The sequence below is a fragment of the Bombyx mori genome, chromosome 5 (genome assembly GCF_030269925.1).
Source record: "Bombyx mori chromosome 5, ASM3026992v2".
Lineage (NCBI taxonomy): Eukaryota > Metazoa > Arthropoda > Insecta > Lepidoptera > Bombycidae > Bombyx > Bombyx mori.
The window spans coordinates 5830067-5846020 of record NC_085111.1 but is presented as its reverse complement, the minus strand read 5'-3'; the positions used below and the strand labels follow the sequence as shown (position 1 = coordinate 5846020).

General features: G+C 36.5%; 1 protein-coding gene across 1 annotated transcript in view; it reads right to left on the bottom strand.

The window, feature by feature from the left end:
• The window catches only part of LOC101738767 (homeobox protein dve-1), a 133669-nt gene extending 120151 nt beyond the window's left edge, over positions 1-13518 (bottom strand). Inside the window, exon 1 of the mRNA XM_004932383.5 lies at positions 13065-13518. Within this exon, the coding sequence (XP_004932440.1) occupies positions 13065-13154 (90 nt within the window). The 5' untranslated portion in view covers positions 13155-13518. The remainder of the gene's footprint in view (positions 1-13064) is intronic.
• Between the last annotated feature and the right edge of the window lie 2436 nt (positions 13519-15954).

Below are 15954 nucleotides of genomic sequence, written 5' to 3'. Positions count from 1 at the left end.
ATCCTTATTAGTCCGCCGCAAACTTGGCGACATGCATTCCCTCACGCGTCTTACACAGAATTTGTTGGAAGGGTTCGACTGAGATTTCAAGGGCTGCTAAGAACATAATTCGTGCTTTGAACTTTCCTTTGTTTCTGTTTGTTGCCATCGTTTTCAATCATTAAATAGATTTCATTGCTTGAATTTCAATTACTGAATTTTAGACCTGAATAATAAATAGGGGTGGTCGATGAATAAAACGAATGTTTTTTTATGTTGTTGCTTAGATGCTTGGACGAACTCACAGCCCACCTGGTGTTAAGTAGTTACTGGAGCCCATGGACATCTATAACGTAATTGCGCCACCCACCTTGAGATAGTCTCAGTATAGTTACAACGGCTGCCCCACCCTTAAAACCGGAACGCATTACTGCTTCACAGCAGAAATAGGCAGGGCGGCGGTACCTACCCGTGCGGACTCACAAGAGGTCCTACCACCAGTAATTACGCAAATTATAATTTTGCAGGTTTGATTTTTATTACACGATGTTACTCCTTCACCGTGGAGGTCAATCGTGAACATACCATGTACCAATATTATTGCAACTATTAATCTTGTTATCCGTTCTCAATTACCTAACTCACTTCATATTATATCGTTATAGCCCACGATCACTCCCTAATTCTAAACTGACATAAATTTTAATACACAAAGTGGTTCCGCAATCGAACGGAACCCTAAAAATAGTTTCGTAAACTTGGTCTTATGTTATTTATTAATCAATTCGGACTAAATAATAAAGCATTGTTGTTTAAACGTGCCGTGTCATTTCAATTACGGTAAGCAAATAATCGAATGGCCGAATGCGAACACACCTTTCATTTTCAGGGGATTAAGTAATGGATACAAACGAATACTAACTAACTAATTCGTCACACTTCGATGATGTAACTTTTAATAATGTTTTGGACAATGGTCAAACTTCGCTATTTATTCGTTTTTATTCTATTGAATTACATTCTTGTTTACTGTAAAATATTTTAGAAATTAAGGAATTACACCGTACTAATTGTTAGATTGGAAACAGCGGCTTTTTCTTCACTCAACAGTATAAATCAGAGTTGTTAAATGGCTGTCTGTGTCTCCGATTACATTTTTAAACACTAACACACCAAAGATTTTGTGTGTGTCTATCTTAGTACACGGAAAGCTGCGGGTGGAAATCTAGTCTATACTAATATATAAATCTACAGTGGTTTTTACGGATGTTCCGTTATAACTACTGAACCATGCATCCGATTGACTTGAAACTTGGTATCCATGTATAAAATACATGTACTTAATGGATAGGCTAATATTTATATGAGTGTTGGACGCCCTAATAATAATGACAATAAATAGTGATGTTGATTTTAAATGCCCAGCGAAGCGGGGGCGTTCGGCTAGTTTATTATAAAACCACACTAAAGTAGATGATTGCTTGAAATAATTTGCACATATTGATGTCAGCACGGATAAGTATTACTATCTTGCCCATCACTGCTGCAAATCAATCATACGCTCATGTGTGATAGTTGTAACCACCGTTACATAATCCAATTGAGAATCCTACTTCAAGCCTCGGGATGGGTGGCGCGGTTCACGTGGTAATGTTTCTGAACTAAGGGCAAGGTCTGGTCATATCCAGTAATAAAAATCGATTTTATGTACGGCTTAACATTTATTTGTGAGATTCTCTGTGTTTCGTAAAGCAAAATATGAATGTAATTTAAAGAAAACCAGTCGTTTTGATTTACAGTTCGACCGCACCTTATACTCTGACCTTTTTTCAAAATTTTCTGATGTAGTATGTTATTGTTTATTACGATTTTTTTTTTTATTAAAAGCTGTTCTTTTTTAATTTACTGCATAGATGGGTGGACGAGCTCACGGCCCACCTGGTGTTATGTGGTTATCGGAGTCCATAGATATCTACAACGTAAATGCCGCTACCCACCTTGAGACATATTTCTAAGGTCTCAGTATAGTTACAACGGCTGCCCCACCCTTCAAGCCGAAACGCATTACTGCTTTACGGCAGAAATAGGCAGGGTGGTGGTACCTACCCGTGCGGACTCACAAAAGGTCCTACCACCAATAACAAATTGGGTTCGAAGCTTCAATTTATATTATTTCAAGGCACTCTTACCGTTCAAAATAAAACGTATGTTTCACGACAGATATATATTATATGCAGCTAAATGGCGCGTCGAAACAGACACGTGCGTACTCACAGCCTGCCACTAATTACGCAAATGTATAAATATTACACGATACTCTTTAACCGTGGCTATCGATTCTTATCCGTAACATATTCCGAAAGTCTTTTCGAACACCGTGACATTTATATAAGGGGACGGGGAGTCTTACCTATTAGACCTCGAACGCTTCGATTACTTGTCATACAAAACGCAAAACGTAAGAAAATTGACAACGAATTCTCGATGCCTCCGATCGTTTTTCGTTAAGAGTAAAATAAACTCTTCACCAAAACAGTTTTTAAGTCATCAATCAAGCTTACTCAAGACAGTTCCGTTGAAAACCGAGTTGATTCTGTTAAGTTAATAAGCATATATCTCGTAAATAGTTGTTTTCGAAATCTACATATAACATAAATGCTGTAGGGAGCTGTGTTCGAGCGCTTCGAGTAATTGCCCGCGCGCAGATTATCACAAATAAGTGCGTTCGATAAAAATTTGCACACGAACGTGATATGTTATTAAATTTATTAAAAAAAAATTTTCGTTATCTCTATAACGGACGTCTTCCCTTGGTGAAAGTCGGGCATTGTCTGATGTGAATATTTTAATATTTTTTTCTGAATTATTACACTAAAGCCAGACGATTACGAACGATTATTCCTTGTCAATGCGTGGCATCGCTATTCAGGGTCTCGGAGTCGGGCATTAACACCGGCTACTTGGCCATTATTGTTAAATATAATCGATATCATGATCGCCTCTGGCATTGACGATCCTCAGATCAATGCGTTGGCTAAATATGAGAAAACTCGCCAGGATGTTAAATTTATTCCATCTGGAACATTTATGATATTCCAAATTGAAACTTTCTTAATATTTGGATGTTTTTAATTTTATAAAAATCCCAAAAGCGCTCCGCGCTTATAAAACAAAACACGCTAAAAATGTTTTCCACGAAATATCGTCCCTTTATAATTTTCGCGAGGTTTTTTGAAGCAATTTGGAGATATTCTTATAATGAGTGCACGTCCGTGAGAAGTTTACGTAGTAACTGGATTGGGAGCACAGTAAAAAGTACAGCGCGTGTCGTCAGCGGTCCAGCAAGTAGCCGGTAATTTATGGTTAGTTTTTGGCTGCGGCCGCGCAATGTTGCCCCGCGGCTTTTGCGCAGCCCCGCACCGTCCTCCGGACCCCCGCATCCCCCGGTCACAGACCCCGAGTCGTCTCGTCAATCTCTACTACCTACTTATCCGTCCGCGTCGATCCCGTATGTTAATCATTTTCCCCCAAAAAAGCGACCCGTAATAAAGATACTATCTTCGCTGCCCGGCAGCCCCGAGCGACCGGCGCGTTCGCTTTCGAAACATCGGTATTGACAAACAAATATCGCAACAGATACTTATTAAGACATGTATTATTGACTATAAACTGGTTCATTGTACCGCCAAAATTAATCTCGTAGCTTAGCTGCGTCACAAAGGCGGCCGCATGTCCGAACGTACGGTGGCTATTACGAACACCACATTATAATTACGTTTTTAAATAGTTTTTTCAGGCGGTGTCGATATTAAAACGTCAATGTAAATAACTTGTTAGCCGCAATCTCATTTCTGAGCGATTGGATATTACAATAGTGTACGTGATTTGAGAAAGGTAACGGTGTCGCCGCTTTATCCGCGAGATGGAGCCTATTACCGCGCAGGCGCAGCGCGTGCCGCGCGCGGTTAGACATGCACTTACACTACTTTACGAGCGCCGGAAAAAAATATCCAATCAACACACCAACTTAACTTATGGTCCTTAACGTTCTCTGACATTGTGAAATTAATTTCATGCAACTTATCGAAAACGAACGCTCAATACGGTATGACAAAGGGTGGTAGTGGACGACAAATGAAATTATTACATACCATTTTCCGACAAAAGCTCCTATGAAATGTATTACAAACGTTTAGTCGTCCGTCCGGTGGTGCTCACTCGAAAGAGAGCGGCAGCGTGTGGCGCCGTAATTAGGTTTATATCTAAGCATTGTGACGGAGTCGAACGCAAATTGAACCACGGAATATTTCACCTGACACGCCGTACGTGTCTAATTGCACGGATTATTTAACTACTAAAGCTTCTCAACGCTTTTTGTAACAGCTACGGCACGCGCCCACTTTCTATGTGGCTATCTACAGACGTAATTGTGCTTATACCCTTTTTTATTTCGATTTCGAAACGTCTAAGTCATCATAGACAATCAGTAACGGTGAACGGGATCGGTTCGTCTCCGCGGCTTAAATGGACGCGACTATCACAATAAGCAATGTGCATATAGTGACTAAAGGAGATAAACACTGGTGAGATCGTTTAAAATATCAGTCAGACCGACTTCGAGCTCATTATCTAACCGAAATGTATTCATAAAGACTTATTAACGAGCATGATATTTTAGTTGATCACATTCGAGAAGTTCTTGACGCTTTTACCGACGTTATATAAGCGAAAGAATTTGATTTGAAAGAAAAAATCAATCATGGCACGATTTTATCGGAGTTAGTTCGAACTGAGTTCGTACTTTGCGATAACAACAATACGTAGGTAATATATTTGAGTTATCGCCATATACAATAATCCGCGATAATGGATTAGCTCACCAAACGTATATTTATAAACGCCGCTATCGTTTTAATCGGTAAAAGTCAAATTCCAATACATTTGATCGATTATTACAGACACGGTTTAATGACTACGGATATTACGTGGCTGAGGTTCGATGCAGTAATTTCTTTATTCATTTTGTATTTTATTTTTCGAGTCGTAATTGAAGATGTCAAGCGACATTCGATAAGTGGTTTTCGTGTTATGTCATTGAGGAAAAACGTTAACGAAATGTGAATTCGGTATCTTGCGCTAACACGGAAAACAGAAACGGACAATTTCTTATCTTCTATCCCAAGTAGTCTCAACTCATTTTGTATGTAAAGAGACCACGTAACTAAGAATCGTAATCGAAAGAACAGTAAATACTGAACTAACTTAAGCGAATAACATAATAATAATATTTAATTATTTCTCTCTTAAAAAGGTATTTAAAGTATGTACAATTAGAATTAATTTTGTTTTGCATTGAAAGGGCTGAAGTCTGTGCTAGGTTCAAAGTCCTGTATTACCCACCTCCAGACTCTTTCCTTCTTAGGGTATATTAGATCAGATAGAAGAACAGTTTTAATAAGGTCATATGCAATACAAAATGCAATTTGATGAATATTTGTTTTGTTATCTTATTCTAATCTACTCTTGACCTTAGTTACGGCTCTAATAGAATTGTTGGCCCAATCTAGGGAAAGTACATCGGCAATCAAGATGGACCACGTGTCGTGGGACAATGTCGATTACATCAGACAGGGACTAGCAAAGTATTAGAAGCGGCTCGTAGGGAAAAAAATCAGGAACATCATGTTAAATTGTTAACGAATGTGAGTGCTATGTTACACAATCTATAACCGTTATCAGTACTCCATGCGTATCAAACAACGACCACATAAAATTCCACTATACAGTTTAAATATAAATTAATTAAAATCGTGTATTAATGATTTTCATTGTTACAAACACGAACATTATTATATTTGATTTTATTGGAAATCTGATTCTAAAGTCAATAAAAAATGTATGAAACAACAATTTAAAAAAAACACAATTAATAAGTGATTATATTTTCACGATAATAATACAAATCCGAAAACTGTTGTTGAGAAAAAATTGTAGAGCTTTGTAATTATATAGATTACTTCTTCACGAAAAGCAGTTACGATTACAATTAATCACAAAACGATTACGTAACGAGTGGACAGTTACAAAATCTAATTATAGACAATAAGTACAAAAAAATCTGTTAGACCAGATTCCAACGCTAATGCAACTATAACCGCAAATTTGATTTGAAACGAAAACTAGCTAATGTCCGTATTTATTTTTGATGATTTTCCGTGTTCAAGTAGAATTTTTTGAAGGTACAATATATGTTAATAGATAAACCGTCTTATGGCCCATCTTGAATTCTAATGCATTTTGACTTAGAAAATTTAAATATTAATAAAGATACTATGTATATACAGACATTTAAATGTGATTATAAGAATAAATAGTATAATTGTACTTTTTACTTGCGTTAGGTCTTATGTAAGCACGCACTAGTAAGTATCAAGATCGTGCCTTATTTCTGCCGCAAAGTGGTCATTGGCATTTCGTTTTGAAGCATGAGACTGTTTTTACATTTTGATTGAGACTGGCTTCAGGTGTCACCTCTTACTGGTGGTAGGACCTCTTGTGAGTCCGCGCGGGTGGGTACAACCGCCCTGCGTATTTCTGCCGTGAAGCAGTAATGCGTTTCGGTTTGAAGGGTGGGGCAGCCGTTATAACTATACTTGAACTTATATCTCAAGGTGGGTTGGTGCATTTACGTTGTGGATGTCTATGGGCTCCAGTAACCACTTAACACCAGGTGGGCTGTGAGCTCGTCCGCCCATCTAAGGAATAAAAAAAACCTTTCACACAGATTTAGATTATTAATAAATAATTTGCATTCAAAGTGGATGCATCGAACACCGCTGATTTTCAGTCACCCCCCTTTCACATTGGTTTATTGAGAGATTTTAGGCTATGTCGGTGCGTGTGCACAGACTTAAATAATAAATTACAATAAAAACAAGAAACAAGAACAAAAATTAAATTAAAAGATGAACTGGAATGCAAAACATACATAACCATACATAGTGAGCAAGTCCTAGGAAAACAAATGTATGAACAAAGAACAAAACATCTACAAAAAAATTTTTTTTTTGTTAGTTGTATAGGCTCCGGTAATAACTGAACCCTGGGTGAGTTGTAGACTCGCTAGCCGACGTAGTTCATATTATTATGTAGCTCATATTGATTGACCATGGTTGTGAAAAATGCAGTCTTATTCTTATCCTGTAGACCGAATCGTAATCAGTCGACGTCGCCCTAAGCACGTCATTACGGATCCTCCCGATCCATTAACGGTGCTTTTAGATACCACAAGCACCGGTTACCGTCCTCGTCAAACCCGTCGCTCACGACGAAGGACTCGATGAGTGAATTAACCCATAGACACAGCCCACTGAGTTTCTCGCCGGATCTTCTCAGTGGGTCGCGTTTCCGATCCGGTGGTAGATTCTGCGAAGCACTGTTCTTGCTAGGGCCAGTGTTAGCAACACACCCGGTTTGAGCCCCGTGAGCTCACCTACAAGGAGAAGCTGGTATAGTCTCTCAAGGCTATCAGCATAGGTAGGAAAATAATTCTTGTTCTTACATCTTTGGTTTTCGTCAATTTTTGTATATAAGGTAAATAGGAAGTAAACAAAGAAGTGCTTTTCCGTGTGATGCACCTAAACTCGAACAGATAAACAAGAAATGTAATATTGATGAGCTCGTTGTAAGTAAGGTACACAAAAACACTGAATTATCGTCAGCTATTTTGTAAATATCTTTAGTGACAGACATTACTTCTACAGTTTCTTAATCGTGTTGGGATAAGACATAAGCGGTTCTTAAATTGCCTGTGAACATACATCGTTATGTAAAATTATTATTCTATTTCACTAAAGATAGGAAGGACCGTGTAAATAATAAGAACATGACTCAATTCCTTTTTTCTTTTCATCAACAATCTAAGATGTTATTCTCATTATTTATAAATGTACCTATATATAAAAATTTTTTTTTTTTATTCTATTAACTTGTTATATCGTTAAAAAATTACACACACGTACCTAGCGTTAATCTAAATAGTAAAATTAAACCAGATTATACAGATAAAACTTTCTAAAAACAATTTGAGGATGATACAAAAAAAATCAAAGATTTTAAATTCCGTACAAAAACTGTTTTAAGTTAGATGAGATAAAATGTAATAGAAGCTAGCTTCGATTAAATTTTTAGCACTGTTTTACGACATTAATATGTTTATATAGAGAAACTAAATTTGCTATTAAGTATTACAATAAGTCACACGGCGAGATAATAACGCAGTATTCACATAATAATGACGAAGGTTGCTGTCGTTAGCAAAAATCCAACGTTTTTCAATTAATTACGTGACATTATGAGAAATAATTCCACGTGTTACATAAATGTAATTGAATAAAATCGATATTAGATTTTGTATACCTTGTATAGATATTTTAACGGGGACAAATGTCACAAGTTTTGTTCGATGCAATATTACGTCATAACTTCTATTTATCTTGTTCCTATTTTTTTTATCTTCCAACAGCACAATAATTATTTTTCTAAAACATACAATCTCCTTTCTTTCTTTTAAAAAAAATCTCTTTAACTAAACCAATGCATTTGCATTTAATTCGTTCACTATTGTTATTTATCATCATAAAAATAGTCACATAGAATTCAAAAGTATATTATGTGGAGATGGATCTATAATCAGAAAAATACCTTTAGTTATAGGATCAATCTAATCATTACATCTAATATATTCATAAGTTAGTGCGACATAAATCAAGTTGTTTTATCTATCGTCTTCTTATAAACAATGTTAATGTACACCAATCTCCACAAAATATATTTTTCTTCTAAATCATTATCATCATCATCGTCATTATCATCATCATGATCAGCCCACAGTCGTCCACAGCTGGGCATAAGCCACACCACTGAGCTCGGTCTTCGGCTCTACTGCCGACCACCTTTCGAAGGTCATCGCACCACCTAGCCAGCAAGCGTCCCCCGTTACGATTCCCTTTATACCGTCTTTACTCAAGAACCCTTCTCCAGCGATCGTCAGTCCTATCTAAATCATAATTATAATATTTACACAACACTTGCCGCTTACTATAATAGTGATAATTTGAAATGTTGATTCTAGTTCGATAATTAAACAATACTTTATGTTGGTTGATTGGCCTTTGAGAGACAATTTGTAAGACAGGAAATCGACCCGAGTCGATCAATCCCTAACACGGAAAATGTTTTTGAAAAATTATTTGTGGATGATATACATACATTTCTAAGTGTCTACTATTTTGCGAGTTTTTACCTCGGTTGTTATTTTTAGTGAATTTGAATTTCGAAAGATTTTTTGTATTATTATTAATGAGTTCGTTTTTAGTTTTAGTGAGTAAGCCTGAGTGAGTATTTAGAATGTTGAGAACCACGAGTTTTCAAAACAATTCTGATTCGTCAAAGTTAAAGTTGTAAAGTTATCAATTAAATAAATAAGCTATCTATGCGATTTTTATTGACATTTTATAATAGTAGAACGCCATCTCGTATATTAATACCAAGTGACTACTATAGCCGACAGATAGCGTTAATTATAAGTTTTATTCTGCACTTTTGCAGACTGACTTTAAAATGAAAATATGAACAATGTAAATTCCATCAAGAAAAATACATATGCGGTAATTATTTGTTTGAAAACCATGTAACTTAGACAATAATTAAACTGATCATATCGGATGAAAGCGTTCACGCCAACCTTTGCATATATTGAAAACAGTTTGAACAAATTTGTATTTATATATTTTTAATTTATTTATTTTTTATTCCATATCTGAGTGAACCAGCTTACGGCCCACCTGATGTTAAGTAATTACTGAAGCCCATAGACATGTCCAACATAAATGCCCGCCACCTACCTTGTGATATGAGTTCTAAGGTCTCAGTATAGTACATCGGCTGCACCACCCTTCAAACCGAAACGCATGACTGCTTCACGACAGAAATAGGCAGGGCGGTGGTACCTACCCACGCGGACTCACAAGAGGTCCTACCACCAGTATGATTTAAAATTGATAGATTCTTGCTTGCTTTGAACGTTTTAGCGCAATGATTGGCTCCACACCGTCCACACTTCCTTATAATATCTAGTTCTGCCGCAAATAAATCATTGAAGGTTGGAGAGATAGTACCTACGTAATTGAGACTTTCAAACCATGTCGCAAGATCGAAGAAGAATTCATATTATATATAATCGTATGTGTACGCTTAACAAAAAGTATATAACCATGTCGTATTTTTTTCCAATTACGAAGAGACGCGTATCAATTAGTATTTAAGTAAAAATAGTATAATTTTTCATAAATTGTTTCGTTTATTAACTTTCTATTGTTCAGTGACGATTAATTCTGAGGCCTCAAAAGCTTAAAGCCGCTAGCCTTTTCCTCTCTAATAAAAATAGAAAAAAAAAAGTACAATTATTATTAATTTAAATAGTTTCTCGATTATAAATCCCTGGATATACGTACATATGTCATTCATTGATTGTTAATACAGCCAGTTAATTAACAATATTGTTACATAAATAACAAACATAAAAAGGTTTTTGATATTTCTTATGTTCTGCATATACCTACATAGTCTTAGACGTAATGTTCGTATGATAAATGAGTACGCCAGAATAGGAGTAGGTGAATTAATACTTACGCACATAGTAAATAGTACGCATGACGCTGATTCCTGATTTGAACAAATCATAATTTGGGGAACTTATAACAAAAATGAACTTTGCCTCTATGCATAACTTTCATCTGTGACGAACGAAACAGTACGTTAATTGTTGATATTTAATTAACAAAAGAATTGTAATAATATTAGCTTGTCGAAAGATATTTTAGATAGTATAAGGAAAGCTATTAATGACGGTTAAAATATGTCCATAATGAGGGGGATAATGTAGGCTAGACCGCAAAAAAAAAGAAGATAAATGTAAAGTTGTTTTATTTATTGCCCTAGTCACGGGACGAGCCCGCTTGGTGTGAAGTGTTCATTGGAACCCATTAACATCACAACGCGAGTGCCACCTCATTTTTCCAGGAGGGGAATCTCAAATCGCACCAGTCCAGCCTGTTAACTGTTATGGACGATGTACCCCTGTAACTTTACAATACTTTTTTTCCCAACCTATGCTGATAGCCTTGAAAGACTATATCAGCGTTGCCCTAGCGTGTAGCTGTGCTCTCGTGGCTCAAACCAAGAGGTGTTGCTAACACTGGCCCTAGCAAGAGCAGTGCTTCGCAGAATCTACCACCGGATTGGAAACGCGACCCACTGAGAAGATCCGGCGAGAAACTCAGCGGGCGAACTTTACCACGAAGGACTCATAGACACAACACGCTGAGTTTCTCGCTAAGCCTTTTCAGTTGGTTACGATTGAGCAGTAGATACAGCGAAGTTTAGCAAGAGCACTTGCCAAGCCAGATGTTGGTAAATTCTCAAGCTGAGCTCCGAAAGCTCGCTCATCAGTTTTGGTGAAACCAGAATAGCCCCTTGAGGCTACTAGCTGATAGATGGGCAAAAAATCCACTAAAGTTAGAATTAGTTTGATTTTCATACAATTTGGGCCTTAATCCAATCACGTTTTTCTTTTGAGAGTAGGATTAATTACTTAAAACTTCAGATTTAGATTAAATTTTTTTGACTGTCAATTTTGTTGAAGTCTGCGTCTAAGTTATTGGTGCTCCGTGAATTCGTTGATCCGTGATCCATAATTTTAACTTGTTTCTGTCAGGCTTATCCTAAAATTTTGTTTCATTCATAATTGTTAATGGATTTCTCGCTAACTTCAAAATAATGATTGCATTATGCTAAAACCAAAAATGAAAACAAAAAAGCCAAAGCCATAATATTATTTCCCCAAGAAAGGTTGGTAACCGTTTAACACTGAACCCGAATTTTATTACACTAAACAAATATTTGACTATTGGTGTCATAAAGCGGACAGCAATGAAGCCATTTATAATAATTGAAAAAGTTTCTGAAGAAACATACCTACGACACAAATCTTTTATTGATTTATAGAAAGAAAAAAAAAGTAACAAAACAAAATATTTATTTAATTCTCAAAATATTTTAAGCAGCAAAATCTCCCAGATTGCAGTTGCGGTGAAATATGTATTTTGAAGATTAATTTAAGTATTTGGCGATCGAATTATTGTATAGTTGAATATGAAATTCGATTTTTATACTAATATATTGTTCTATAATATCTGAATTATACAGACAAGTATGTACGTTTGTAATATTTTATAATTTCATTCCGATCTTTTGTTATCTCTTTATTTTTCTTGTTTCTGCAGAAACGAATTATGCTAATTAATCAGACTAATTTTTGATAAAAAAAATGCAATAGTGAATGCGATATCGGAATGAAATATGAAATCAGATAGAATTATCTATTATAGAACAATACGTTGGTATAAAAATGGTGTTTTCTTATACTACAAACACCGCCTGACCGTATCTTTTGTATAGTAAGTCAGTTGGCTATATTTCATCTCTCTAGTGACACGCAAAAAACAGCTACCTACCTATTATCTTAAACTATTTTGCTTAAGCCGAACTTATGCCCAACTGAAAAGTATAAAATAAATAGCCCAATAAATCACACAACCCATTCAAATGTGATATAATTTTCAGTACATACATTCATATTATATTACTGTTATACTTATACGTCAAATCAAAAATTTTCACATTATTACGTAACTCATAAAATATGAAAATTTTAATATGAAACAAATAAACTATTAAGGTCGTGTATTCTTAGAATTTCGTAACTTAGTACCTTTTGCGATATTGATCTCAAAAAAAACTAATTATGTTCAGTCTTATTTACGTCGTGATTTTCTGAGAAAGAAAGCTGATGGAGCTGTGCCGCTACTTCGCGGGCTAATTAAGTGCTGATTTGCTACATAATATATACGTCATACGTTTTGATAATTTTTCAAGGATACCCTACATCAAAGCGATTATTTTTAAAGAAGTGCATTTGTTTCCATTCTATTGCAATAAAAACATTTATGAAACTTCAAAATTACCTGTGAAAGATCGCTCGGCACCTCCGACTTGACTGTATTGGCGGCTGCCCACGCTTCCGCAAACGTCTCCATTGCACTCTGAAAGTCCATCTTGTCAATCACGTCTAAATCAACATGCCGAAAAATCACTCAACATGTGCACGGGGCCGGTTAACGGACAATAAACCGCCGACACGTTCGTCCTGGCCGACCGGCGGCGCGGTACTGACGCTCGGGCCCCGCCCAGCGAAACGCCCGCGTCGTGAAAAACCGATACCACCCGAGCCTTCCCGTTTCAGCGCTTTTCTTTTTAAGCCGCTATTTTAACGAGTTTCTTTTTTTTTTTTTCTACACAAGCCCGGCCCACGGTGGTGGTTGGGCGTCCTCGAGATTATTTACACTTGTAATTCACAGATCGCTCCGATTCTAACGTTAATTTGTTGTGTAGGGATGTTACTGCGATTAGACCGACCGCTCGGAGCCGATTGCGTGCTCATTTGAATATATACCGTTGTCTTCTTGCGATATCGAATTAAATCGATGACGCGTCTATAATGAGAACACTAGCCGCGTTCGAATGCGTATTTTAGATTCTCTGTTAAATAGCTGTAGTTGTTGCTGTTGTAACTGAGTAGAATTGGATGTTTTTCGTTAACTACTCCGAAACATAATTAGAAGCGAACCTCGATAAGCTCCCAACATAATTAGAATGTAAAAATTACAAAGCCATTAATTTTTAAAAGGCCATCAAATTGGTTAATTGCAGCAGCGTCTTCGAAAAATGGGTGCTTTGTAGAAAAGCATTTTTATTCATTATATAAATCACGTTGGCTTCTCGCTTCCTGTGGGATGTAGGAAAAAAATTGTCATGGCTTCACATAATTTTGTACGTGCCGGTTCGGGGCACCGAAAGCGGTAATACCTTACGGAAGGTTAATTTTTCTTAATTTCTTCAGCTTTCCAAGTGTTCCGGACCGGAAACTGTTTTCAAAGAAATTCGGTAATTATGAGGGTGTTTTGATGGTATTAGATACTGAATAGAAAGAACGCTGGAATTTAAAGAATGCTCTTTATACATATAAGATTAGAGCAATTTGTGTTAATTTTAATTTACTTTTATTTTACTTTTAATGTTACTGGTGGTAGGACCTCTTGTGAGTCCGCGCGGGTAGGTACCACCACCCTGCTTATTTTTGCCGTGAAGCAGTAATGCATTTCGGTTTGAAGAGTGGGGCAGCTGTTGTAACTATACCTGAGACCTTAGAACTTATGTCTCAAGGTGGGTGGCGCATTTACGTTGTAGATGTCTATGGGCTCCAGTAAACACTTAACACCAGGTGGGCTGTGAGCTTATCCATCCATCTAAGCAATAAAAAAAAATAAAAAAAATTATGCATATAATATTAGGAGCAATTTGTGTTAATTTTAATTTACTTTCGACTGCTTTACTCTAGTGTCATTGTTATTATTAGTTCTTAATATTAGTACGAGGGTTCAATATCATTCTGTCAGTGTGATGTTATTTAAAATTTTATCGAGTTAATTAGGTACATACGATAATACTTTTTTGCTTGCGTAACGATTTTTAATAATTCCGTAGATTAGTTTCTGATATATCATCATCGTGTTAATCATTGAATGTGACTCATTCGTAGTAGTAGAAACATCACAATAAATATAATTCTAAATCTAATGTAAAAAACCCGCCGCTTTTTCACCTACTTATTCACGGGTAGCTTAATAGGCTATTCCAGCTCTGTTCGGGCGGGTAGGTGAGCTCACGGGCTCAACTTGAGCGAATATGCTAACACTAGTCCTAGCAACAGCAGTGCTTAGCTGAATCTACCATCGGATCGGAATCGCGACCCACTGAGAAGATCCGGCGAGAAACTCAGTGGGCAAACAACAAACAAATTTTTCCATAGTGATGATTCTGGATAAGGTATTAATTGATTAGGCTAACTAAATAAACTAACGTTGGAAATTTTGTTGTATCGTAATTGTTTCTTGATACGTATATAAATGATTAGGTTGTTGACACGTCTTGAAGTATTTGGAAAATTACTTTGAATTATTCCGTCTTATAAATAGATAGGTACTGATCGGGCGTGATAAAAATATATCTATGTTATTTCACATCAACAGCTATGCTACACCGTTAGGTCAGCAAAATATCGCGTGCTATGTTTTGTTCGGGCATCAATTTTAAAAAGCATCTATCTCCACACATTTATTAAATCACGTATTCAAAATACAAATAATAATTATTATTACTTAATCGTAAATACGTGATAGTAATTAAATTTTGATACTTTAGATATACGTCCGAGCAATGGGCCAGCGCCTTCAGAGCAAAGCAGGCATCCCCGCGTTATTTAAAAAAAAAAGACTATTACTAAATTTGAAGTGGTCGTGGTCTAAAGGATAAGATATTCAGTGCATCCGTGTTGAGCGATGCACCGGTGTTCGAATTCCAGGCAGGTACCAATTTTTCTAATGAAATACGTACTTAACAAATGTTCACGATTGACTTCCACGGTGAAGGAATAACATCGTGTAATAAAAATCAAACCCGCAAAATTATAATTTGCGTAATTACTGGTGGTAGGACCTCTTGTGAGTCCGCGCGGGTAGGTACCACCGCCTTGCTTATTTCTGCCGTGAAGCAGTTATGTGTTTCGGTTTGAAAGATGGGGTAGCCGTTGTAACTATACTTGAGACCTTAGAACTTATATCTCAAGGTGGGTGGCGCGTTTACTTTGTAGATGTCTATGGGCTCCAGTAACCACTCAACACCAGGTGGGCTGTGAGCTCGTCTACCCACCTAAGCAATAAAATAAATAAATAAAATTTCTTTGTATATAACAGAGCACTACACGACGTCGTATAGCGTAAAGTTTATTAGCCAAGC